Source organism: Silurus meridionalis, chromosome 15 (assembly GCF_014805685.1).
Source record: "Silurus meridionalis isolate SWU-2019-XX chromosome 15, ASM1480568v1, whole genome shotgun sequence".
Taxonomy (NCBI): domain Eukaryota; kingdom Metazoa; phylum Chordata; class Actinopteri; order Siluriformes; family Siluridae; genus Silurus; species Silurus meridionalis.
The window spans coordinates 17,165,624-17,191,593 of record NC_060898.1 but is presented as its reverse complement, the minus strand read 5'-3'; the positions used below and the strand labels follow the sequence as shown (position 1 = coordinate 17,191,593).

The window sequence follows — 25,970 nt, the reverse complement described above, 5'->3', positions numbered from 1 at the left end:
TTAATTTTTTTATGAATTTATTTGCATTTTATGTAATTTCACTTGTATCATCTCTCATGTTCCTATCTGCAGTGAGGGAATATCAAGTTCTAATGTTCTTTTAGATGTTTCTTCATCATATATTGCTTGTATAATGATAAAAAAAATTTTTTTCTATAAATAGATAAAGGTTCTTTATCTGTCACTGCTTCAAACCCATTTTGCTTCAGTCCCTCTGGCTCTAGAAGCCATTCTCCTGGCTGTTAAGTCACCCTCACCTCACATTTATCTGATTTTAGATATCTGAAAAAAACCCAAAGTGATCCTGTCTTTTACATCATAACACTTATATCCACCTAATGTTTCAAACTTCATAATTCCCTGAAAGTGAGGTGAGAAATTCTTCAGCATCTTCTGAAGTTAAATCTTAAAAATAGAGTAACAAAATACCTGTATATATAGTCTCTGATACTGAGAAAACCAACCCAGTTTTGTTGCTTCACACCTCTTTACACAAAAATGTACTCTTTTTCATGTTCTGAAGTGTACGTATTTGCCACTGTTCAAAGTGCAGCTTGCAAACTGATTAAAACCCCCTAATAATCTTTAGCTTTTAACAACCACAAAAGGTCAGTGGTGAACAGTAACTGATTACATGCACTTTGTTTTTGCACTCAGATGTTCTTTATTGGGTATTATTGAACCATCAGTACTTTTACAACCACTTTAGTGCAATCCACTAGTCCTTATAAAAAGTTTATTGGACTGGACACACGAATCCACAAAAATTTGCAAACTGTGCTCTAAGAATGAAAGAAATTCGAGAGATTTGTGTGTGTACTATTAAATTCACATTATGAAGCTTTTTCTTTTATTATTGTTTGCTTTTATGTTTAACACAGGAAAGGATTTTTACACTTTATCAGATACACTGCGGGTCAGGTGACCAGAATAAAGCCCCAAGTCATGTGACCGAAACTGCCACAGGTGTGTTTATTTGCCTGTGACATTATGAGTCTACTGTATATTCCGTCTTCTTTCAGTGAGTCAGATCATTTGAATCACCTCACCATTGAACCGACACTTTCAGGTACCATTTAATTCCCATTTATTTCCATCACTGTGGTGAATGAAGACTCAAAACATACATTCATGTCATAATGTATAAAAGGCATTTAATATAATTGGTGCTGTCTTAAATGAGCAATGTACTACACACAATGTGTATACTAATCTTCATACACACATAACTCACTATTTACACAAATAAATAAATGCCAAATAAGCGAAAATAAACGAATGAATCGAAATTTCATCTTACAAACGCAAATTGGTGCCAAAAAGCAGACTCAAAGAACTGAATCTTTTGCAAGTGACACATGAATCATTACAGAGGCTGTAACTGCACTTGGTAAATTAATTGTCCTGTTCGCAGAACCCTTTAGGGGTGTTTCTGAATTTCCAGAAACATTTACTGCTATTGTTTTAAAAGAAAATAATTCCAGCTTTTGCGCCCGTTTGAGAATTCACCATGGCTACATTGTGTATAGTTTTATCGTGGTGTTGTCTTTTGTTCCAAGCACACACAGCCACTGACTCTTTCCTTTCACAATACTGTCATAGTTAGCCCTGAGTAAAAACATGCAGTGGCTGTAATAATTTGGAGAGGCCAGGAAAGGGAATTTACAGAGAAACATAACTTCAGATTACAATGGGGGGAACTATTTAAAAAATCAAAACCATGGCTAATATCTGATATCATTGTTATTGGGATTCGGACAAGGTGTGATAAATAATATACACTGTAGTGTTTATACTTTAATAAACTTAAAATATATACTTTAATAGTTTTTTAATACTGCACAAGTGAAATATTGTTAATAAGTTAATGATGACTTGCACACATCTTTTGTCAAACTATCCTACATGAAAATGTATACAAAAGTCGTTAAATTAACATGTGACATTTGTGAATCATTATTCACATATTCATTCCACATTTTGCTGTTTACTTTATGGGATTACAGTTTACCATTTACATGAAGTTTTAGAGTTTTGGTTATAGAATATTATTTTAGCCCTGTCGCTCTGGAGCCATGCAAAAAGATTTGCCTGAAAAACATTAGTCAAGTAATGTTTACATGCATGTAGCTCAAATATTATAAATTCTTACAGTGATATGTTCAAGTCAAATCAATTGCAAGTGATTTATTGTGTTTTAGAGTGTAAAAAACAGGTGTTTTGAATAATGTAGAAGTTTTTAGACCTAAAATTGTAATTTAAGTCTCATGATTGACATAATGAATCTGTGCATTAAAAAGAGCATAGATTTAAAAAATGTCATCTGATTATGTTTCTTGATTACATTTAATGCTACTTTGAAAATATGGAAAACAAGTTGCATGCAGGCCAATTTTGATGGCATAAGTTAAGATTTGTAGTTATATTTATATTATTTAATACAATAACGGTTTGCAAACTCACAAAGCAGGATATCATTTGCATTTCAAATAGGCTAGGATTCATTGTGACAGAAAAACATTACGTCAAAATTTCAACATCCCTTCAGAATGAGTGTAAAACACAGGTTGAAATATAGGGCCAATTACATCAAGTTAAAAAAATTAATGAAGGAATGAAAAAATGGCTTGGCCTAAACACTGACTAAATATAGATTAGTCAAAAAGATTCACAATTTTTATTTTTATATGTACAAGCTTTCTTGCACATTTTCCAGAGTAGGGAATATAAGATCAACAATGACCAATACTAACATCAATGTAAGAAATTTGGCTCTGTCGCCACCTTTTGGTGTACACACATACACACACACACACACACACACACACACACACACACACACACACACACACACACACACACAATATATCGCCAAATGTGTGTGGACACCTGACAATTGGCTAGAATGTATTTGTGTGCTGTCACCCAGCCATTAAAAACTAATGTTGGCCAAAGAAGGAGAAGGAGAGGAGGAAGACGTCTACAGAGAAAGCAGAGAAAGGAGAAGTGGAGGTGAGTGGAGGTTAGAATTGGTATTTTAAATGTTGGTTCTATGACTGGTAAAGGGAGAGAGTTAGCTGATGTGATGGAGAGGAGAAAGGTATATATGTTGTGTGTTCAGGAGACCAAGTGGAAATGGAGTGAGGCCAGGAACATTGAAGGTGGGTTTAAACTGTTCTATCATGGTGTGGGTGGAAAGAGAAATGGTGAAGGGGTGATTCTGAAGGAAGAAGGAAAAGTACAGTAAAAGTGTAGTGGAGGTGAGGAGAGTTTCTGACAGGGTGATAAACATGAAGCTGGAAGTTAAAGGGGTGATGAAAAATGTCATCAGTGCCTATGTGGGATGGAGGAGAAGTAAAAATTCTGAAGTGAGTTAGATGAAGTGGTGGAGAGTGTATATAGGAATAAAAGATTGGTGATTGGGGCAGATTTCAAGCGAACAGAGGTGATGAGGAGGTGATGGGTAGGCATGGCCACAAGGAGAGCAACGTAGAAGGGCAAATGGTGGTAGATTTTGCTAAAAGGATGGAAAGGCAGTCGTAAATACTTATTTTAAGAAGAAGGGTGACGTATAAGGTGGAGTGGAGGAAGGTGCACACAGGTGGACTATATACTATGCAGGAGATGCAACCTGAAAGAGATTGGAGACTGTAAGGTGATTGCAGGGGACAGTGTAGCTAAACAGCATCGGCTGGTGGTCTATAGGATGGCTATGGAGGTGAAAAAGAAAAGGAGGAGAGTGAGGACTGAAAAAAAGAATAAGATAGAGGAAACTAAAGGAGGAAGACTGTAGTGTGAGGTTCAGGGAAGAGGTCAGACAGGGGCTCAGTGGTGGTGAAGAGGTGCTGGATGATTGGGCAACTACTGCAGAAGTGATAAAAGAGACAGCTAGGAAGGTACTTGGTGTGACATCTGGAAATAGAAAGAAAGACAAAGATACGTGGTGGTGAAATGAGAAAGTGCTGGAAAGCATAAAGAGAAAGAGGTTGGCAAAGCAGAATTGGGATCAGCAGAGAGATAAGAAAAGTAGGCAGGAGTACAAGGAGTTGCGGCAGCAGGTGAAGAGGGATGTGGCAAAAGCAAAGGAAAAGTCATATTAGGAGCTGTATGAGAAGTTGGACTGTAAGGAAGGAGAGAAGGATTTGTACCTACTGGCCAGGCAGAGGGACCGAGCTGGGAAGGATGTGCTGCAAGTTAGAGCAATAAAAGATGCAGATGGAACTGTGTTGACTAGTGAGGAGAATGTGTTGAAAGGATGGAGGGAGTATTTTGAGCAGCTGATGAATGAGAAAAATGAGAGAGAAGGTTGGATTATGTGGAAATGGTGACGCAGAAAGTGGATAGGATTAGTAAGGAGGAAGTGAGAGCAGCTATTAAGAGGATGAAGACTGGAAAGTCAGTAGGACCAGATGACTAGTAGCAGCATGGAGATGTTTGGGAGAGATGGCAGTGGAGTTTTTAACAAGATTGTTTAACAAGATTCTGAAAGGTGAGAGGATGCCTGAGGAATGGAGAAGGAGTGTGCTCATACTCATTTTTAAGAATAATGGAGATGTGCAGACCTGCAGAAATTACAGTTGAATAAAGTTGATCAGTCAAACCATAAAGTTATGGGAAAGAGCCTGGCTGTTAGAAGAGGTGACCATCTGTGAGCAGCAGTATGGTTTTATGCCGAGGAAGGATGTAGGACATGTATGAGGACAGTTCGACAGCAGTGAAGTGTGCAGTAGGAACGACAGACTGGTTCAAGGTGGAGGTTGGACTGCATTACAGATCGGTTCTGAGCCCTTAACTGTTTGCAGTGGTGATGGACAAGTTGACGGACGAGGTCAGACAGGAGTCTCCATGGACATAGAAGAGTATCTGCAATAGTGAAAAGGAAAGTTTATAGGACTGTGGTGAGACCTGCGATGTTGTATGTTTTAGAGACAGTGGCATTGACTAAAAGAAGGGAGGTGGAGCTGGAGGTAGCAGAGTTGAAGATGCTAAGATTTTCATTAGGAGTGATGAGGATGGACAGGATCAGATAGGAATCTCAGTAAGAGAATGTTGAGGATGGAGCCACCCAAAAGGAGAAAAAGAGGAAGGCCAAGGAAGAGGTTTCTGGATGTGTTGCGGGAATACATGCAGGTAGTTGGTTTGAAAGAGGCAGATGTAGAGAACATAGTATGGAGATGAATGATCCGCTGTGGCAACCCCTAATGGGTGCAGCCGAAAGAAGAGGATGAAGACTTTGTGTGCTGTATCTGTACACTGGAACTAAGGGGCTTGTTTCATGTTCATGTTTTCATGTTCATGTTTTTGTGTTAGTGACCAAAAGTGGGAGTCTGAACATTTATTTAATAAAGAATTCTGTAGGACAAAAAACAGACAAGCTTACAGCAGCCCTAAAGACATTTACTGTGTTAGTTTTAAAAAACGTTTTTCTACAAGTCGGGAAAATGAGCATGTCTCATCAAAGTCATGATATTTTGAAATGAAGGAATTAACAAGTTAAAATTACAAAAATTTTAAAGTGGATTTCCTTAACCTTGTTACCACATGTCGTATCCTTAGCTAACTGCGCACGGTCTGTGCCATGACTGAGCTTTGCTAAACATGGGAAAACAGTTTCTGAAATAGCTTATCTGTTCTGTTCTTATCGTCAAACCGAATACTAGCAGCATGCGGTATTGTGCATGGCAGACTTTCACTTCCTGTTCAGTGGCAGGTTACTGTAAAAGTGGCAAAGCAGTTTGACATCCGTTTGTAACATCTTCAAAAGACTGTGCAGTGTTTCAGTCTGATCAGATATTACGGGTTTTGCACATACAACCAGATTTGGAAAGCAGAACCACATCTTAAGAAATTCCTGATAAAATTGTTGTGTCCCTGCTGAATTAGGTAAATGCATTTTTTTGTTATTGTTTGTTTAATTGTTGTTGTTTTTTTCCTTTTTAATTATGGAAATTAGATTTAAAAATGGTTGTACTTTTCTTGCAGTTGAGAATCATACATTTCCAGAAACATTTTCAAATCTGTCACGAATATTAAATAAAAGATTTCAACATTGATTTTTCATCTTTTAGCTCAAGGCACTTTAAAATGACTAAACAAATAGACTCTTAAAGGTATTAAAAGCCCTTAACTTTTATATAGTTGTATTTGACCTGTATAAATACTCATAATACTGTCCCAAGCTGGCTTAAAACAGCAATTTGCTTTTGCTACTTTATTATAAATTGTTCACTATAAAATAAAGGGCATAACATTGAAATGAGTTATTATAGGCATTATTCAGAAGTTGAAAATAACGACGTACAAATACTTTGTTACTGTACTTAAGTAGATTTTTCTGTTATCAATACTTTACTTTTTTTGGACAAATCTTTACTTTTACTCATATAAGTTATACCCAAATATCTGTACTTTCTACTTCTACATATTCAAAAGATGTTTGTTACTTTAGTTCTAATCTATTTGGTGAAATGTCAATATTTTGTATTTATTATTTGTGCTCTATGTGGTGGATGTTCAGCCTGGACACATTTATTAGGTTACAAAATATTTAATTAGTAATATATATATATATATATATATATATATATATATATATATATATATATATATATATATATATATATATTAATTAAGGCTGTCAAAATGCTAATTAATTTTAACAGCACTGTTTTTTTTTTTTTATTAATGCAGCACGCATTTCTGTTTGACCATTTTGTAAAAAAAAATATAAATTAATAAATATAAAAGAGGTGAAATTAAAACCTTTATCGCAACACACATTTATTCACTACTTTCTTTGTTTACTCAGATATAAAAAATTATAAACCTCCACCAAAAAATCATTTTAACGCAGTAAACATTTGTTTTACTGATGCACCAAGTCTCAGATCCGCCATAATGCACACATCCGACAATTAACCCTCTGGTTTCGACAAACGCACCGGTGTAAAGGGTCTACTTTTATTTGTATACTCTCATAATAAAGTAAAATAAAGTAAACAGACGGTGCGTATTCTCCCGTCTCTGTCTCCTCTATTTACAGACACACAAATTAAACAACCTGAATCTCACTGAATATTTGCCTCACAGACATAATAATTGTATGTATATAACCTCAAAAAGAATCATTTGTCTTCATGCTCTATGTTGAGTTTGATTTCACAAATAATAAACATACATTTTGCGTAAAGGATCAATATTTGTCCATGCCCATGTTGATGGTAAAAAATCAAATAAAAAAATTGGAAAATAATTTAAGGTACATTTTGAACAAATAAAAATGTGCTATTAAGTTGTAATTAATCGTGAGTTAACTCATAACAATCATGCAATTAATCGCGATTAAATATTTAAATCGATTGACAGCCCTAATATTAATATTATGTGACTTTTAGTTACACCAAAACAGATAGTAGTAATGACTACTTTTTACTTAAGTACATGTCAGAGCCCCCTGCACCAATAATTTTAAATATTATTTAATATTGTTTAAATAAGTAATTCAGGTAATCATAAACCATTATTGGATGTTTGTAGATTATTTGAACAAATAGGAATCTATTACATACAAGACAAATTATTTATCTTTAACTTTGTCTGTTTAACTTAACTGATCCATTTAAAGCATTGTTGGCATTTGGTTTTCAGATTGGTTTCTAATATTTTCTGCGTTTGTGTCATCAAGGCCAAAGCATCTCTAGCTCACCATGTCAATGGGAATGGAACTTGGGGGCATTGCCCTGGGTTTAATAGGCTGGATCATATCTATTATAACCTGCGCTCTGCCGATGTGGTGGGTCACTGCTTTTATTGGAACTAACATCGTCACAGCACAAATTGCCTGGGAGGGCATCTGGATGAGCTGTGTAGTTCAGAGCACCGGACAGATGCAGTGTAAGATATACGACTCAATGCTTGCTCTTTCTCAGGAACTTCAGGCAGCCCGAGCTATGTGCATCGTCTCCATCATCCTAGGCATGCAGGCTGTAACAGTCTCCATTATGGGTGCAAAGTGCACAAACTGTATTAGGGATGAGGCATCTAAAGCAAGATTCATGATTGTCTCTGGCATCTGCTTCATCATCTCTGGCGTCCTGACACTCATCGCGGTATCCTGGACTTCCAGCACTGTTGTTCAGGATTTCTACAATCCGTTGGTCCCACCAACTCAGCGCAGGGAGCTGGGAGCATCTCTGTACATAGGCTTTGTGGCTGCCGCTCTTCTTATCATCGGAGGAGCATTGCTGTGCTGCACCTGTCCACCACGTGAGAACAGCTACAAGCCCCCCAAAAAAGCATACACTGCTCCTCGTTCTGCCAGTGGCTACGGGAAGGACTATGTATAAAATTATTTTTAAAGACAGGTAAAGATTAAATCAAAGAAGACAAAGGATCTTCTGAAAAGACTCCGACATGAAGGGCTGTGTAATGCTGTTCATATTTGCTTTGTTGCTCTGTTTGCAGTGTATGTGTTCAAAATTGCTTTCAAGAATGTACCCTTTAAATGTGGATTTGCAATGTGAAATGGTTAAATATGCTGTAATTGCTGGTTTGAATGAAGATGGTTACATTTTATTAGTTTTTACAGTTTTTCATTTTTTCTTCTGATAATCTTGCCCTTTAACTATACTCAGGAAATAAAGAAGCACTGCTTTTTTTTTGTTTACATGTATTTGCTTATTGAAATTTGACCAGGGGCTGAAACTGACTTGAATGAATGATGACTAAGCTTTCCATTGTTTTTATTTTCTTCAAAGTTTAAAAATGTATATGGACTTTTGTTTTCATTTGCATTTGCAGCCTTGCTTTTTTTTACTTTTTGTGTTAAGATTCTACTTAAATTGGTAAATGATTTTATATGGAGTGCTATAGGCATTAATGGTTTTCAGTATCTTATCTAAATACTTACTTTTTTTAGCAGATACGTACTCACTATTAAACTAAAAATACTTTTGTGATATATTAAAAAACTGAAAAGATGTGTGGTTTAAATGACTGATTATATTTACTTTGTGTTTTTATAACAACAAAGAACACAGACTGCCTAATGGTGGACTGAAAACCAATATACTAGCACTCAGATCTTTAAAAAGCAGATATTGTTTGCCAGGGTGGCGGTCAATAAAATACACCAAAGCCTTTAGAGAGCAAGGGGGTATATATATATATATATATATATATATATATATATATATATATATATATATATATATATAGTATCTGTAGTAAGGGGGTTCCAAATATATTATAAGTCTTCTCAAAAAAACTTTGTTGCATGACATAATATTTAATGGTCATCTTTCATGTTTTTCTAATTGATATTTCCATTTAATGATTTTAAATATCAATAAGTTAATTCCTCTTTTTGTGTACAGTTATTGCCTCACCAATTGCCACTTGAAGAAGATTAAACATGCAGTTTATGATGTGAAAATAGGAAATAAAAAAAGTGCAAGACTCTGGAAAAAACACTAGCCATCAATACCATAAATGCTGATTAAGAAAACGTACACATATTAGATATGTTGTTTTTTTGCTTCGTTGAATAACAAGACCTTTAAAATCCATTTATTCCATACCTTAGATTATGTAAATTACATGTCACTATAAATTAATTGTTGCTATAGAAACAATGTAAGAAATAAGACCAGGCACAGAAGCCTGTAAATGATAAACATATCAATATAAAATTTAATTACAGTACTTGTTTACAGCTCATGTCCAATTATCAGCTCATATCCAAGGTAAGAACAGACACACACACACATACACACACACACACACACACACACACACACACACATGGAGTGCAGTATTCCAATTCAACTCAAACATGTTAAATAGGGTTGAGGTCAGAGCTCATGCAGACTGATCAAGATCTTCCACCAACCCAAGTAAACCATATTTTAATAGAACTCTTTGTGGGACATGTTGAAACAAGTTTGCAACTCCTGGTTCCGGTGAACCAAAAAATTTTAGGACACTGCATCCAAGGACATCCCATGCAATTGTGTTTGGCAAAGAATTACATATGGCTGGTAAAGTCAGATGTTCCAATACTTTGGCCCAAATAGTATACAAAATTAATAATAAATAACAAAAAATATATGTATGCCCAAAAATATATAAAAAAATAAAGAAAAAAAAATAATAATACGTACTTACTAACCATGGTTCTGGGGTAAATCTGGTCAATTTGGAAATTCAGGCTTTGTATCGGGACAGCTGTGGCTGATTTCTGGAGGTGTGAATGGGTTGTGGCTGGGTTATGGTCTGCTTTTGGCTAAAGTCTGGATTACTTCAGGCATGCAGCTTTAGAGCCAATTAAGGACCGTAAGCCGTGGTGGTATGTGAGCCAAAAGAACAGCCTGAACTCAGCCATTTCTGGCCCAGAAGAAAAAAAAATAAAGGTAGTAAGCTAGTGTTATAAATATTACAAATTAATTAAGCTACATACTCACTAGGGATGAGCGAGTACAGCATTATCTGTATCTGTTAACCATATGAATTATCTGTATCTGTATCGTGATCAAAACTATTGATCTGAAGCTCAATCCTGATGCTGTCCTGTAAATATTTTTCTAATCATCAATAAATATAACAATTTCTGATCAACCCATATCAATTGCATGCTTAAAATAACATACCCGTTAAAGCCCCGCCCATTTCAAGGCAAGTCCCGCCCACTTACGGGTTAGGCCCCACCCACTCCGAGTAGGTACAGATACGAATAATTCATATGGTTTACAGATACAGATCATGCTGTACTCGCTCATCCCTACAAAATATAGAGCATTTCAGTTTTCAAACTGAGAATATTCTAACTTCTAAACTTGAAGTTAGTTATAAAGGTTAATTTTGGACGTGTATAATTTGATATTTTTCACATCATCGCAGGTTGTTGGAAGAGTGGGTAGTACTGTAGTACAGTACGGTAGTAGTGTCTTACAGCTCCAGGGTCTGGGGATCAGGTTACTGTCTGTACCTTAGTGGGCTTCTTAGCAGGTTCTCCAGTTTCCTCAATCCTCCCAAAAACAGATTAGTAAGTGGCTTAGTTACTACAAATTGCCCTCAGGTATGAATGTGTGTGAGAATGAGTGTGAGTAATGTGTTCTATTTGAGAAATAAAGTCACAATCTTGTGGCAAAAGGTTCTTCATGGGTACTTTATAGACTTTATTAGATAATTAAGGGATTTAAGCGTCTTAAAACAGTTCTAAATGGAGCCCTGTTGGATTGAAAAAGGGTTGTCATTTTCTCTATGAACCTTGGCAACCAAATATCTATTATATATATTCATAGAATTGATCATAGTCATAAAACAAAATGCACCCTTAAATCCTTCAACTATATGTTTCTATTTATCAGTGCAAGTGATTGTGTTTTAGAGTGTAAAAAACAGGTGTTTTGAATAATTTAGATGTTGTAAGAAAGTAAATTGTAATTTAAGTCTCATGATGGACATAATTAACCTGTGCATTATAAAGAGCATGGATAAAAAAATTGTCATCTGATGATGTTTAAAATATGGGGAACAAGTTGCATGCAGGCCAATTTTGATGGCATAAGTTAAGATTTGTAGTTATATTTATATTATTAAATATTTGTAGTATCATGAGGAATATATAAATTAAAAACCTAACAATAACGGTTTGCAAACTCTCAAAGCAGGATATAATTTGCATTTCAAATAGGCTAGGATTCATTGTGACAGAAAAACATTACGTCAAAATTTTAACATACCTTCAGAATGAGTGTAAAACAGGTTAAAATATAGGGCCAATTACATCAAGTTAAAAAAATGAAGGAAGGAATGAAAAAATGGCTTGGCCTAAACACTGACTAAATATAGATTAGTCAAAAAGATTCACTTTTTTTTTTTTATATGTACAAGCTTTCTTGCACATTTTCCAGAGTAGGGAATATAAGATCAACAATGACCAATACTAACATCAATGTAAGAAATTTGCCTCTGGCGCCACCTTTTGGAGTATATACACACACACACACACACACACACACACACACACACACCAATATATCGCCAAATGTGTGTGGACACCTGACAATTGGCTAGAATGTATTTGTGTGCTGTCACCCAGCCATTAAAAACTAATGTTGGCCAAAGAAGGAGAAGGAGAGGAGGAAGACGTCTACAGAGAAAGCAGAGAAAGGAGAAGTGGAGGTGAGTGGAGGTTAGAATTGGTATTTTAAATGTTGGTTCTATGACTGGTAAAGGGAGAGAGTTAGCTGATGTGATGGAGAGGAGAAAGGTATATATGTTGTGTGTTCAGGAGACCAAGTGGAAATGGAGTGAGGCCAGGAACATTAAAGGTGGGTTTAAACTGTTCTATCATGGTGTGGGTGGAAAGAGAAATGGTGAAGGGGTGATTCTGAAGGAAGAAGGAAGAGTACAGTATAAGTGTAGTGGAGGTGAAGAGAGTTTCTGACAGGGTGATAAACATGAAGCTGGAAGTTAAAGGGGTGATGAAAAATGTCATCAGTGCCTATGTGGGATGGAGGAGAAGTAAAAATTCTGAAGTGAGTTGGAAGTGGTGGAGAGTGTACCTAGGAATAAAAGATTGGTTATTGGGGCAGATTTCAAGCGAACAGAGGTGATGAGGAGGTGATGGGTAGGTTTGGCCTTAAGTAAAGCAATGTAGAAGGGCAGATGGTGGTAGATTTTGCTAAAAGGATGCAAAGGCAGTCGTAAATACTTATTTTAAGAAGAAGGGTGACGTATAAGGTGGAGTGGAGGAAGGTGCACACAGGTGGACTATATACTATGCAGGAGATGCAACCTGAAAGAGATTGGAGACTGTAAGGTGATTGCAGGGGACAGTGTAGCTAAACAGCATCGGCTGGTGGTCTATAGGATGGCTATGGAGGTGAAAAAAAAAAGGAGGCGAGTGAGGACTGAAAAAAAATAAGATAGAGGAAACTAAAGGAGGAAGACTGTAGTGTGAGGTTCAGGGAAGAGGTCAGACGGGCTCAGTGGTGGTGAAGAGGTGCTGGGTGATTGGGCAACTACTGCAGAAGTGATAAAAGAGACAGCTAGGAAGGTACTTGGTGTGACATCTGGAAATAGAAAGAAAGACAAAGATACGTGGTGGTGAAATGAGAAAGTGCTGGAAAGCATAAAGAGAAAGAGGTTGGCAAAGCAGAATTGGGATCAGCAGAGAGATAAGAAAAGTAGGCAGGAGTACAAGGAGTTGCGGCAGCAGGTGAAGAGGATGTGGCAAAAGCAAAGGAAAAGTCATATTAGGAGCTGTATGAGAAGTTGGACTGTAAGGAAGGAGAGAAGGATTTGTACCTACTGGCCAGGCAGAGGGACCGAGCTGGGAAGGATGTGCTGCAAGTTAGAGCAATAAAAGATTCAGATGGAACTGTGTTGACTAGTGAGGAGAATGTGTTGAAAGGATGGAGGGAGTATTTTGAGCAGCTGATGAATGAGAAAATGAGAGAGAGAAGGTTGGATTATGTGGAAATGGTAAATCAGGAAGTGGATAGGATTAGTAAGGAGGAAGTGAGAGCAGCTATTAAGAGGATGAAGACTGGAAAGTCGGTAGGACCAGATGACTAGTAGGAGCATGGAGATGTTTGGGAGAGATGGCAGCTGGGAGATGGGAGTTTTTAACAAGATTTTTCAACAAGATTCTGGAAGGTGAGAGGATGCCGAGGAACGGAGAAGGAGTGTGCTTATACTCATTTTTAAGAATAATGGAGATGTGCAGACCTGCAGAAATTACAGTTGAATAAAGTTGATCAGTCAAACCATGAAGTTATGGGAAAGAGCCTGGCTGAGAGTAGAGGTGACCATCTGTGAGCAGCAGTATGGTTTCTTGCTGAGGAAGGATGTAGGACATGTATGAGGACAGTGGGACAGCAGTGAAGTGTGCAGTAGAAACGACAGACTGGTTCAAGGTGGAGGTTGGACTGCATTACAGATCGGTTCTGAGCCCTTAAATGTTTGCAGTGGTGATGGACAAGTTGACGGACGAGGTCAGACAGGAGTCTCCATGGACATAGAAGGGTATCTGCAATAGTGAAAAGGAAAGTTTATAGGACTGTGGTGAGACCTGCAATGTTATATGTTTTAGAGACAGTGGCATTGACTAAAAGAAGGGAGGTGGAGCTGGAGGTAGCAGAGTTGAAGATGCTGAGATTTTCATTAGGAGTGATGAGGATGGCCAGGATTAGACAGGAATCTCAGTAATAGAATGTTGAGGATGGATACTGTTATAGAATAACATTTGATTTTATTTGAATATTTAAGATTTACTGGACTGGACATTTCAGTTCCTAAATGAATGAACCCTACATGGCCTTCTGCTGTTGTAGCCCAGCCAGTTTTGATGCTTTATCCATGTTAATATGCTTTTCTACACAAAACGTGTCTAAAGAGTGATTATTTAATCATTCCGTCCTGTGAAATTGCCCTGTTCAGAGGCTTTCCACTAGATTTTTAAGCAGGTTCTGGGGATTTGTGCTCATTCAGCCAGAAGAGTGTTAATGACCAAAAGTGGGAGTCTGAACATTTATTTGATAAAGAATTCTGTAGCACAAAAAGTTTTAAAAAACTTTTCTTCTACAAGTCGGGAAAATGAGCATGTCTCATCAAAGTCATAATATTTGGAAATTAAGGAATTAACAGGTTAAAATTACTGAAAATTTTTAAAGTGGATTTCCTTAACCCTGTTACCACATGTCGTATCCTCAGCTAACTGCGCAATAATTTACTTCCCCACCAAAAACAGAAGTTCCTTCAAACTATCATCTTCACCAATACTCAGGCAATATAATTCTGTGTCTAAAAGAAATGAAAATGCGAAATTGAATTAACTCTGGGACCGTTTTGGGAATGTCTTAAGGGTAAAAATTGTAAAACATACCTTTATTCCATAAAAGTATTAACCAAACCGAAACAGGTTTCAGACATGTAAAAATAAATGTGTGTTGTGGTTTATAACAGTCAAGGAGAGTATTAGACCATCTAAACAACTAAGACTAAAATAATTCAGCATATCCAGGACTAATCTTGTTATTAGAGAGAAACCCTTAATGAATCCTGATTCTTCTTCTTCTTCTTCTTTTTCTTCTTCTTCTTTTTTCGGCTTCTCCGATTATGTGTTTCTAAAAAATATTATATAGACCAAGTTTTAATTTATAAACACTGAAGCTAATTTTTTATAGTATATTGTTAAAAGAGCAATAGGACATCAATTATCAGTCGATAATCCTTAGGCATTAGAAAAACCTTTATGGTAGCAGTCATTTTTCCCTGATTGATGCATTTTCTCATATGTATAAAATCGAGGCATTTTTATTAACTGCCAGAAGTGTACATAAAACGTAACAAAAAAGCTATTAAAACCAAGGAAATATATACACTGGCAATCAAAATTAGAGAACAATTTCTAAACAATTAAACAATTCTGAAATAATGTCATATTTACTGCTCAACAGTTGAAGGAGTTTTTGTCCTGTCTGTACCATGCTACCAGAACACCTTTTCCACAAAATAACTAAGGCATTTAAAAAAAAAACCATTATTTTGAAGAAAACACACTGATCAAAATTAGAGAACAACAATGACTGTAGCATGAAAAAAGATTCCAACAAAATTTTCTAAAGGTTATAACAGTCAGCAATTAGTAGGAAGTGTACAGGCCTCTGCTCTGAATGACTTCAGCACATCTGCGGCTACATGACAGCACTAGTCTCTTACACTGCTCTGGTGTGATTTTGGTCCACTCTTCTTCCAGGCTCCTCCACAATTCGGTGACTGTAGTGGGTTTCTTGGCCATAACTTTGTCGCCAAGGATTTTCCAGAGGTTCTCTATTGGGTTAAGATCAGGACTCTGGGCAGGCCATGTCATTATTTAAATGTTTTCAGTTTCAAGGAACTGCTTTACCCATTTTGCTGTGTGACATGGAGCGTTGTCCTGCATGAACACTGCGGGCTGATTGGGTAATGAACGCAGGGAAGGAACCATATGTTGTTGAAGAAGGTTCTAATAAACATTTGCATTCACTCTGCCATGTAGCTGTATAAAAGGCCCAACTCCAGCTGCAGAAAACATGCCCCAAACCATGACACTTCCTCCACCACTTTTTACTGACTTCTTTACACACTTTGGGTTCAATCTTTCTCCAGTTTGTCGCTTAACATAATGTTTCCCATCTGACACAAATAAATTAAACTTGCTTTTATCACTGAAGTGAACTTTGGACCAGTTCTCCTCTGTCCACACAACATGCTTAGTCTAGCCTTTTGATTCTTTCTGCTAATGAGAGGTTTGGTCACTGCAGAGTGGGCTTTCAGTCCAAATGCTCTTAAACGTTGAGACACTGTATGACGAGACAGATCCTTACCCTGTTCAGCGCTAAACTGGTAAGCAATTCCAGCTGCAGTGTGGAAACGATTGCCCATTGAGATCCTCCGCAGTATCCTTCTGTGGACGACCAGCCTTCTTGGCGGACTTGAATGAGTTTGTGATGTTGTAAAGATTCAATATTCTTTAAATCATAGATTTGGAACGACCAACTTGTCTTGCTATGGCTGATAGGGTCATCCCTTTGGCCTTCATCTGGACAACCTGCTGCCGGAGGCTTTCAGTCACTTTAGACGCCCCACCATCTTGCAGAGTCAGTGAAACTGGAAGTTAGGCTGCCAGTTAAATAGGGGTTGACAGATAATCAAGGAAATTAGCACCAGGTAACAATTACAATTTTATTATATGATCTTTATATATATACAACACATCATTCTTTTACCTGTATAAATATTTATAATTAATGTTGTTGAACATTCTTAAGATTGTTTTGTTAAGGAATACATTTTTAAGACTTCTAATGGCGAATAAAACTAATTTTTTATTACGTGGCACATCTGTAATGTAAGTTCCTTCAACACCTTCTAATCAGGCAGGTTCATTAATTTAACAGCACTGTGCTATAAAAAGGACTAGTAATATTGACTCCATAACTTAGTTTTCAGAAACTGTATGCCTGCTAGTGTCCTAACTGTACTTTGTCTAGTCAGGTGCTGACAGTAGATGCTCGTAACCATGGCAATAGCAAACACCACCCGGTCTTGACGTATGAGGTGATGACTAACGATTTGAAGCACCTGCTTAACCAGCTGCATATCGGAAATTGTATTCTCATCGGTCACAGCATAGGGGGCAAAACTGCAATGGCTACAGCTTTCGGCTCCGGAATCATGTTAAAGTAAGCATACGAAATCAGGGTTTATATTGCCCTCTCTTTTCTGTGAATATATTGTGTTGGGATTTCTCTTGCAAAATTGAAAATCACTACCAACACTTTAATATGCTCAAGTAAATATTTTATTTAGTCATCAACTGCTCACGATGTTAATCACCAAGATTAGTTTTCAAGTTTGACGTTTTTATATTCATGTAAAGAACATGATTTGTTCCAAACCAACTTGATTAACATGGATCCTCCTTATTGTTTATATACTGTATATATATATATATATATATATATATATATATATATATATATATATATATATATATATATATATATATATATATATATATATATATATATATATATATATATTTTTTTTTTATCTTATTATAAAAGGTTATTCTTTATTTACACTTGAACCTCTGAGAGTTTTTTAGGAATCCCACAATAGGGGATCACTTCTCTAACCAAGTATTTAGCCACTGTAAGTGCATCTTTTCTCCAACAAGGAAAATATTTATGGTATTTAAAAAGATAAAAGTTAATTACATCTAATCAATAGCTGTATTTATGTGCAGGGGTAAATTCAATTAATCCATCATTAAATGCGGAAAATGTATAATTTTCAGTTGTGCACTTGCTGTGAGTATAATCAAGTATTAATTTAAGTATTTGTAAAATAAATTGATGCATATATCATAAAATTGTTTAGCAAAAATTGAAAAAGCAGGTGCATACCTGGTGCGTATATGTTTGCAATGACTAGCATACCTTTCTTAGATACACGGTTTGTGCCATGACTGAGCTTTGCTAAACATGGGAAAACAGTTTCTGAAATAACTTATCTGTTCTGTTCTTATCGTCATACTGAATACTAGCAGCATGCGGTATTGTGCATAGCAGACTTTCACTTCCTGTTCAGTGGCAGGTTACAGTAAAAGTGGCAAAGCGTTAAAATCTGAGTTTGACATCCGGTTGTAACATCTTCAAAAGACTGTGCAGTGTTTCAGTCTGATCAGATATTACGGGTTTTGCATATACAACCAGATTTGGAAAGCAGAACCACATCTTAAGAAATTCCTGATAAAATTTTTGTGTCTCTGCTGAATTAGGTAAATGCATTTTTTTTGTTATTGTTTGTTTAATTGTTTTTGTTTTTTTCCTTTTTAATTATGGAAATAAGATTTGAAAATGCTTGTACTTTTTCTTGCAGTTGAGAATTATACATTTCCAGAAACATTTTCAGTTCAGGAAATCTGCCACGAATAATAAATAAAATATTTCAACATTTATTTTTCAGCACTTAGCTCAAGGCACTTGAAAATGACTAAACAAATAGACTCTTAAAGGTATTAAAAGCCCTTAACTTTTATATAGTTGTATTTGACCTGTATAAATACTCATAATACTGTCCCAAGCTGGCTTAAAACAGCAATTTGCTTTTGCTACTTTATTATAAATTATTCACTATAAAATAAAGGTGCATAACATTGAAATGAGTTATTATAGGCATTATTCAGAAGTTGGAAGTACTTTTTACATATTCAAAACAGGCTCGTTACTTTAGTTTTAATCTATTTGGTAAAATATCAATATTTATTTATTTATTATTTGTGTTCTATATGGTGGATGTTCAGCCTGGACACATTTATTAGGTTACAAAATATGTTATTAGTTTTGTATTAATATATTAATTAAGGCTGTCAAAATACTAATTAATTTTAACAACACTGTTTTTTATTAACGCACGATTAATGGAGCAGCATTTCTGTATATCTTTTGTATAAAAGATATAAATTAATAAATATAAAAGAGGTGAAATTAAAACCTTCATCACAACACACGTTTATTCACTACTTCCTTTGTTTACTCAGATATAAAAAATTATAAACCTCCACCAAAAAAAATATTTGAAATCAGTTAACATTTGTTTTACTGATGCAGCAAGTCTCAGATCTGCCATAATGCACACATCCGTCAATTAACCCTCTGGTGTCAACAAACGCGCCGGCGTAAAGGGTCTACTTTTATTTGTATACTCTCATAATAACAACAAAATGCTGTGCTTTTGTAAAATAAAGTAAACAGACAGGGTGCGTATTCTCCCGTCTCTGTCTCCTCTATTCACAGACACACAAATTAAACAACCTGAATCTCACTGAATATTTGCCTCACAGACATAATAAATGCATGTATATAACCTCAAAAAGTCAACTTTTAAATAAACCAATTCACATTGAATACAAATATTCTTTGATTATGTAATCTGTATAAAAGTTATGAGGTACAGTTTCTCTGGTATCACCTCGTTTAACCGTCCGTGAAGAAACATAGCAAAGGTTCCGTTTGGTGTCCTGATAATTTACGTGATTTAAAACACCATAATTACTTTAAAACGTTTGCAAGAATCGTTTGTCTTCATGCTCTATGTTGAGTTTGATTTCACAAATAATAAACATACATTTGCGTAAAGCATCAATATTTGTCCATGCACATGTTGATGAGAGTATAAAAAAATTGGATAGTATTAATTTAAGGTACATCTAGAACAGATAAAAATGTGCTATTAAGTTGTAATTAATCGTGAGTTAACTCATAACAATCATGCAATTAATCCTGATTAAATATTTAAATCGATTGACAGCCCTAAAATTACTATTATGTGACTTTCAGTTACCAACTTGACACTAAAACACGTAGTAGTAATGACTACTTTTTACTTAAGTACATGTCAGAGACACCGCTACTTTTGCCACCTCTATATACATCTTGTTGTGTTTTTTAATTAATATTGTTATACTCAAAGAGTTTTAAATGATGTGCTGTTGATAAAATAAGGATTATAGCATTAAGTGGTTGAAATGTGAATAGTAGGTATTTATTACTTCAGACTTTTCCAGAAAGATTTTTTTAATCATTAAAAAATGCCTAGCAGATTTTTCTTTTTTTTTTTTTTAATAGATGTGTTTGTAAATTCTTAATACTCTGAGTGTGTGTGTGTGTGTGTGTGTGTGTGTGTGTGTGTGTGTGTGTGTGTGTGTGTGTGTGTGTGGATTTCAAGCATGTCTGTCTGTTTAATATATTTTTTTACTACTTACTGAACTGTACTTACAAAACCCAGAATGTTTTAATATAAACAATTGTTACTGTAATTGGCATCAACAGGTTCGAGCACTTTATGTTATTGGAAATAATAAAACTAACCCTAAAGCTACTATTTTCAGGCTCTTTAAGATATTAAATCATAAATAGGTTTGATTATTTTCTATTATAATTTTTTATGATTATTAAACACTAATTATAATGAATTCATAGTTAAAAACAAAAAATCAGTAGTTTTGGGTTGTTGTTTTTACACGTTTTAAACACATACAGGGATAATGCAGGCAATCAGGGTTTTACAAGGAACTGATTATAAACTGAACTGATATTTATTATTATTGATTGTTTTCATGGCACAAGGCTGACAAACACTCAGTATAGTTAAACAAGTACTGACGTCTGAACTTTACCACAATTTGAAGTCTCATAACATGAAACAAAATAGCGCTGTAAGCTATAAAAAAAAAACAATCAACCAACCAACCAACCAAACCAAAAAAAAAATAAAATAAAAAATCATGTTTATGATGTTTCTATGCTAAAAGGAACCTGTGGTTAATGTGTTAGACTCTACTGAGAATGTGTCATACTTTTTGTGCTTCTGAATATAAATTGCTGTGTTTATACTCCAAGACTTTCTACTTGCTATACAGTAAACTCTGCCCTAAAGAGCTTGCATCTAGATTTTTGTTGAGCTACGTTATGACATTGATCTTGAACCCAGTGGTGGGCAGTAACAAAGTAAATGTAATTTTTTACTGTACTTAAGTAGCTTTTTCACGTAGCTGTACTTTTCTCAAGTATTTCCTTTTGAGGAGACTTTTACTTTAACTTCACTACATTTCAAACTCAAATATTTAACTTTTGCATGCAACTACATTTTGCAAAGTCAGTAATTTATGATCAATATAACAACTTTGATAAATAGTGTACAGAGTGAAGTTTTAAGTAAGCAAGGATGTATTGCCCCTTTAAATAATAGACAGAGAGAATAATGTGAGAACATTGGCCCGTGATTTGGAGTCGCAAGACAGAAGAGTCTGCACGACAGGTGTGAGTGAGTGGGTGGGTGGCTGAGCGAGTGAGTGAGTGAGTGAGTGAGTGAGTGGGTGGAAAAGAGGTAGGAAGGACATTATAGCCATAGTAAATCATTGGACATTAGAGTTATAATAAATATAGTATTTTGGATACTATATATTATTCAAAGTACATTTGAAGGCAAATAACGCCCCGTGATTTGGATTTGCAAGACAGTCTGAATGGTGGGAGTGAATGAGTGGGTAAGTAAGTGGGTGGGTGAGTGAGTGAGTGAGTGAGTGAGTGAGTGAGTGAGTGAGTGGGTGAGTGAGGGAGTGAGTGGGTGGGTGGTAAAGAGGTAGGAAGGACTATATCTATAAGAAATCGTTGGACATTACAGCCATAATAAATATAGTATTTTGGATACTTAAGTACATTTGAAGGCAAATTCTTTTGTACTTATACTCAAATAGAATTTTAAAGGGAACACCTTTACTGGAGTATTATTTTATTTTATTTAGTGTATCTGTACTCAAGTACAAGTATTTGTACCTCAAGTACATGCTTTATGTAATTTGTCCACCACTGATTAAACCTAAACAGCTTGTATTATTAGGCTATGTGTGTTACACGTACCCATTGGACAGTGTGTGTGTGTGTGTGTGTGTGTGTGTGTGTGTGTGTGTGTGTGTGTGTTTGTGTTCAGCATGCCAAAGCAATGCAATAAGGGTAAAAAACAAAAAAACAATGGATTAAAATCACTCATGAAAGCAAAATTATTCGGAATTACTCCAAAGAGACTAAATATATATATATATATATATATATATATATATATATATATATATATATATATATATATATATATATATATATATATATTTAACTTTGTCTGCAAAATGAGCTGGAATTTATTTTATTTCCCTATTACTGGTCCAACTGATCCATTTAAAGCATTGTTGGCATTTGGTTTTCAGATTGGTTTCTAATATTTTCTGCGTTTGTGTCATCAAGGCCAAAGCATCTCTAGCTCACCATGTCAATGGGAATGGAACTTGGGGGCATTGCCCTGGGTTTAATAGGCTGGATCATATCTATTATAACCTGCGCTCTGCCGATGTGGAAGGTCACTGCTTTTATTGGAGCTAACATCGTCACAGCGCAACTCATCTGGGAGGGCATCTGGATGAGCTGTGTAGTTCAGAGCACCGGACAGATGCAGTGTAAGATATACGACTCAATGCTTGCTCTTTCTCAGGAACTTCAGGCAGCCCGAGCTATGTGCATCGTCTCCATCATCCTAGGCATGCTGGCTGTATTTATCTCCATTATGGGTGCAAAGTGCACAAACTGTATTAGGGATGAGGCATCTAAAGCAAAAGTCATGATTGTCTCTGGCATCTGCTTCATCATCTCTGGCGTCCTGACACTCATCCCGGTATCCTGGACTTCCAGCACTGTTGTTCAGGATTTCTACAATCCGCTGGTCGCACCCACTCAGCGCAGGGAGCTGGGAGCATCTCTGTACATAGGCTTTGTGGCTGCCGCTCTTCTTATCATCGGAGGAGCATTGCTGTGCTGCACCTGTCCACCACGTGAGAACAGCTACAAGCCCCCCAAAAAAGCATACACTGCTCCTCGTTCTGACAGTGGCTACGGGAAGGACTATGTATAAAAATCTTTCAAAGACAGGTAAAGATTAAATCAAAGAAGACAAAGGATCTTCTGAAAAGACTCCGACATGAAGGGCTGTATAATGCTGTTCATATTTGCTTTGTTGCTCTGTTTGCAGTGTATGTGTTCAAAATTGCTTTCAAGAATGTACCCTTTAAATGTGGATTTGCAATGTGAAATGGTTAAATATGCTGTAATTACTGGTGAAGATGGTTACATTTTTATACACAGTTTTTCATTTTTTCTTTCGATAACCTTGCCCTATAACTATACTATAATTACTATAATAACTATAATAACTATAACTATAAATATATTTTTTTTTACATGTATTTGCTTATGGAAATTCGACCAGGGGCCGAAACTGACTTGAATGAATGATGACTAAGCCTTCCCTTGTTTTTATTTTCTTCAAGGTTTAAAAATGTATATGGACTTCTGTTTTCATTCATTTTCATTTGCAGCCTTGCTTTTTTTACTTTTTGTGTTAAGATTTTATATGGAGTGCTATAGGCACTAATGGTTTTCAATATCTTATCTAAATACTGTTTTTTTTTTTTTTAGCAGATACGTACTCACTATTGAACTAAAATGACTTTTGTGATATATAAAAAAACTGAAAAGGTGTGTGGTTTAAATGACTGATTATATTTACTTTGTGGTTTTATAACAACAAAGAACACAGCCTGCTTAATGGTGGACTGAAAACCAATATACTAGCACTCAGATCTTTAAAAAGCAGATATTGTTTGCCAGGGGTGGCGGTCAATAAAATACACCAAAGCCTTTAGAGAGCAAGGGGTGGGTATATATAGTATCTGTTGTAAGGGGGTTCCAAATATATTATAAGTCTTCTCAAAAAAGCTTTGTTGCATGAAATAATATTTTTGGGCATCTTTTGTTGTTTTTTTAATTGATATTTACATTTAATGATTTTAATTATCAATAAGACAAGTTAATTCCTCTTTTTGTCAGTCATTGTCATTTGCCTTACCAATTGTCACTTGAAGAAGATAAACATGCAGTTTATGATGTGAAAATAGGAAATAAAAATGCAAGGCAAATTTTTTTTTGTTGAATAACAAGACCTTTAAAAATCCATTTATTCCTTACCTTAGATTATGTAAATTACATGTCACTATAAATCAGTTGTTGCTATCGAAACAATGTAAGAAATAAGACCAGGCACAGAAGCCTGTAAATGATAAACATATCAATATCAAATTTAATTACAGTACTTGTTTACAGCTCATGTCCAATTATCAGCTCATATCCAAGAAAAAAAACGGACACACACACACACACACACACACACACACACACACACACACACACACACACACACACACACACACACACACACACATGGAGTGCAGTATTCCAATTCAACTCAAAGATGTTAAATAGGGTTGAGGTCAGAGCTCATGCAGACTGATCAAGATCTTCCACCAACCCACGTAAACAATATTTTAATAGAACTCTTTGTGGGACATGTTGAAACAGGTTTGCAACTCCTGGTTCCGGTGAACCAAAAGATTTTAGGACACTGCATCCAAGGACATCCCATACAATTGTGTTTGGCAAAGAATTACATATGGCTGGTAAAGTCAGGTGTTCCAATACTTTGGCCCAACTAGTATACACGATTAATAATAAATAACAAAAAAGATATGTTTGCCCAAAAATATATATATAAAAAAAATATGAAAATTCGCTCAGTTTTAAGACATCACAGTTTTAAGACTGACATTGAACGTCAGTATCATACAAAATATAGAGCATTACAGTTTTTAAACAGAATATTCTAAAACTTGAAGTTAGTTATAAAGGTTAATTTTGGGCATGTGTATAATTAGAGATTTTTCACATCATCGCAGGTTGTTGGAAGAGGGGTAGTACTGTAGTACAGTACGGTAGTAGTGTCTTACAGCTCCAGGGTCTGGGGATCAATTCTAAGCTCAGGTTACTGTCTGTACCTTAGTGGGCTTCTCAGCAGGTTCTCCAGTTTCCTCAATCCTCCCAAAAACAGATTAGTAAGTGGCTTAGTTACTACAAATTGCCCTCAGGTATGAATATGTGTGAGAATGAGTGTGAGTAATGGGTTTCTATTTGAGAAATAAAGTCACAACCTCATGGCAAAAGGTTCTTAATGGGTACTTTATAGACTTTATTAGATAATTATGAGATTTAAGCGTCTTAAAACTAAATGGACCCCTGTTGGATTGAAAAAGGGTTGTCATTTTCTCTATGAACCTTGGCAACCAAATATCTATTATATATATTCATAGAATTAATCATAGTCATAGAACAAAATGCACCCTTAAATCCTTCAACTATATGTTTCTATTTATCAGTGCAAGTGATTGTGTTTTAAAGTGTAAAAAACAGGTGTTTTGAATAATTTAGATGTTGTAAGAAAGTAAATTGTAATTTAAGTCTCATGATGGACATAATGAATCTGTGCATTATAAAGAGCAAAGATAAAAATAAATTGTCATCTGATGATGTTTCTTGATTATATTTAATGCTAATCTGAAAATATGGGAAACAAGTTGCATGCAGGCCAATTTTGATGGAATAAGTTAAGATTTGTAGTTATATTTATATGATTAAATATTTGTAGTATCATGAGGAATATATAAATTAAAAACCTAACAATAACTGTTTGCAAACTCACAAAGCAGGATATAATTTGCATTTCAAATAGGCTAGGATTCATTGTGACAGAAAAACATTAAGTCAAAATTTCAACATACCTTCAGAATGAGTGTAAAACACGCTAATTAGAACAAGATAAAAAATGAAGGAAGGAATGAAAAAATGGCTTGGCCTAAACACTGACTAAATATAGATTGATGATTCACAATTTTTATTTTTATATGTACAAGCTTTCTTGCACATTTTCCAGAGGACATTTCAGTTCCTGAATGAATGAACCCTACATAGCCTTCTGCTGTT

The 25,970-nt window shown here is 35.5% G+C and overlaps 1 protein-coding gene across 10 annotated transcripts; it reads left to right on the top strand.

The window, feature by feature from the left end:
* The first annotated feature begins 2,876 nt into the window (after window positions 1–2,876).
* LOC124398021 (claudin-3-like) lies at window positions 2,877–23,894 on the top strand. 10 transcript variants are annotated; one of them, XM_046868004.1, is made up of 3 exons: window positions 2,877–3,012; window positions 7,648–8,186; window positions 22,369–23,894. In XM_046868004.1, exons 2-3 carry the CDS (start codon window positions 7,707–7,709, stop codon window positions 23,011–23,013), a joined length of 1,125 nt encoding a protein of 374 aa, XP_046723960.1. In that variant the 5' UTR covers window positions 2,877–3,012; window positions 7,648–7,706; the 3' UTR covers window positions 23,014–23,894. The 10 variants fall into 10 exon arrangements, with proteins under 10 accessions (XP_046723960.1, XP_046723956.1, XP_046723959.1 ...); XM_046868002.1 differs by lacking the exons at window positions 2,877–3,012; window positions 7,648–8,186 and adding exons at window positions 12,048–12,183; window positions 12,293–12,332 and having other exon boundaries at window positions 22,353–23,887; XM_046867998.1 differs by lacking the exons at window positions 2,877–3,012; window positions 7,648–8,186 and adding exons at window positions 12,048–12,183; window positions 17,040–17,231 and having other exon boundaries at window positions 22,353–23,886.
* The last annotated feature ends 2,076 nt before the right edge of the window (window positions 23,895–25,970 follow it).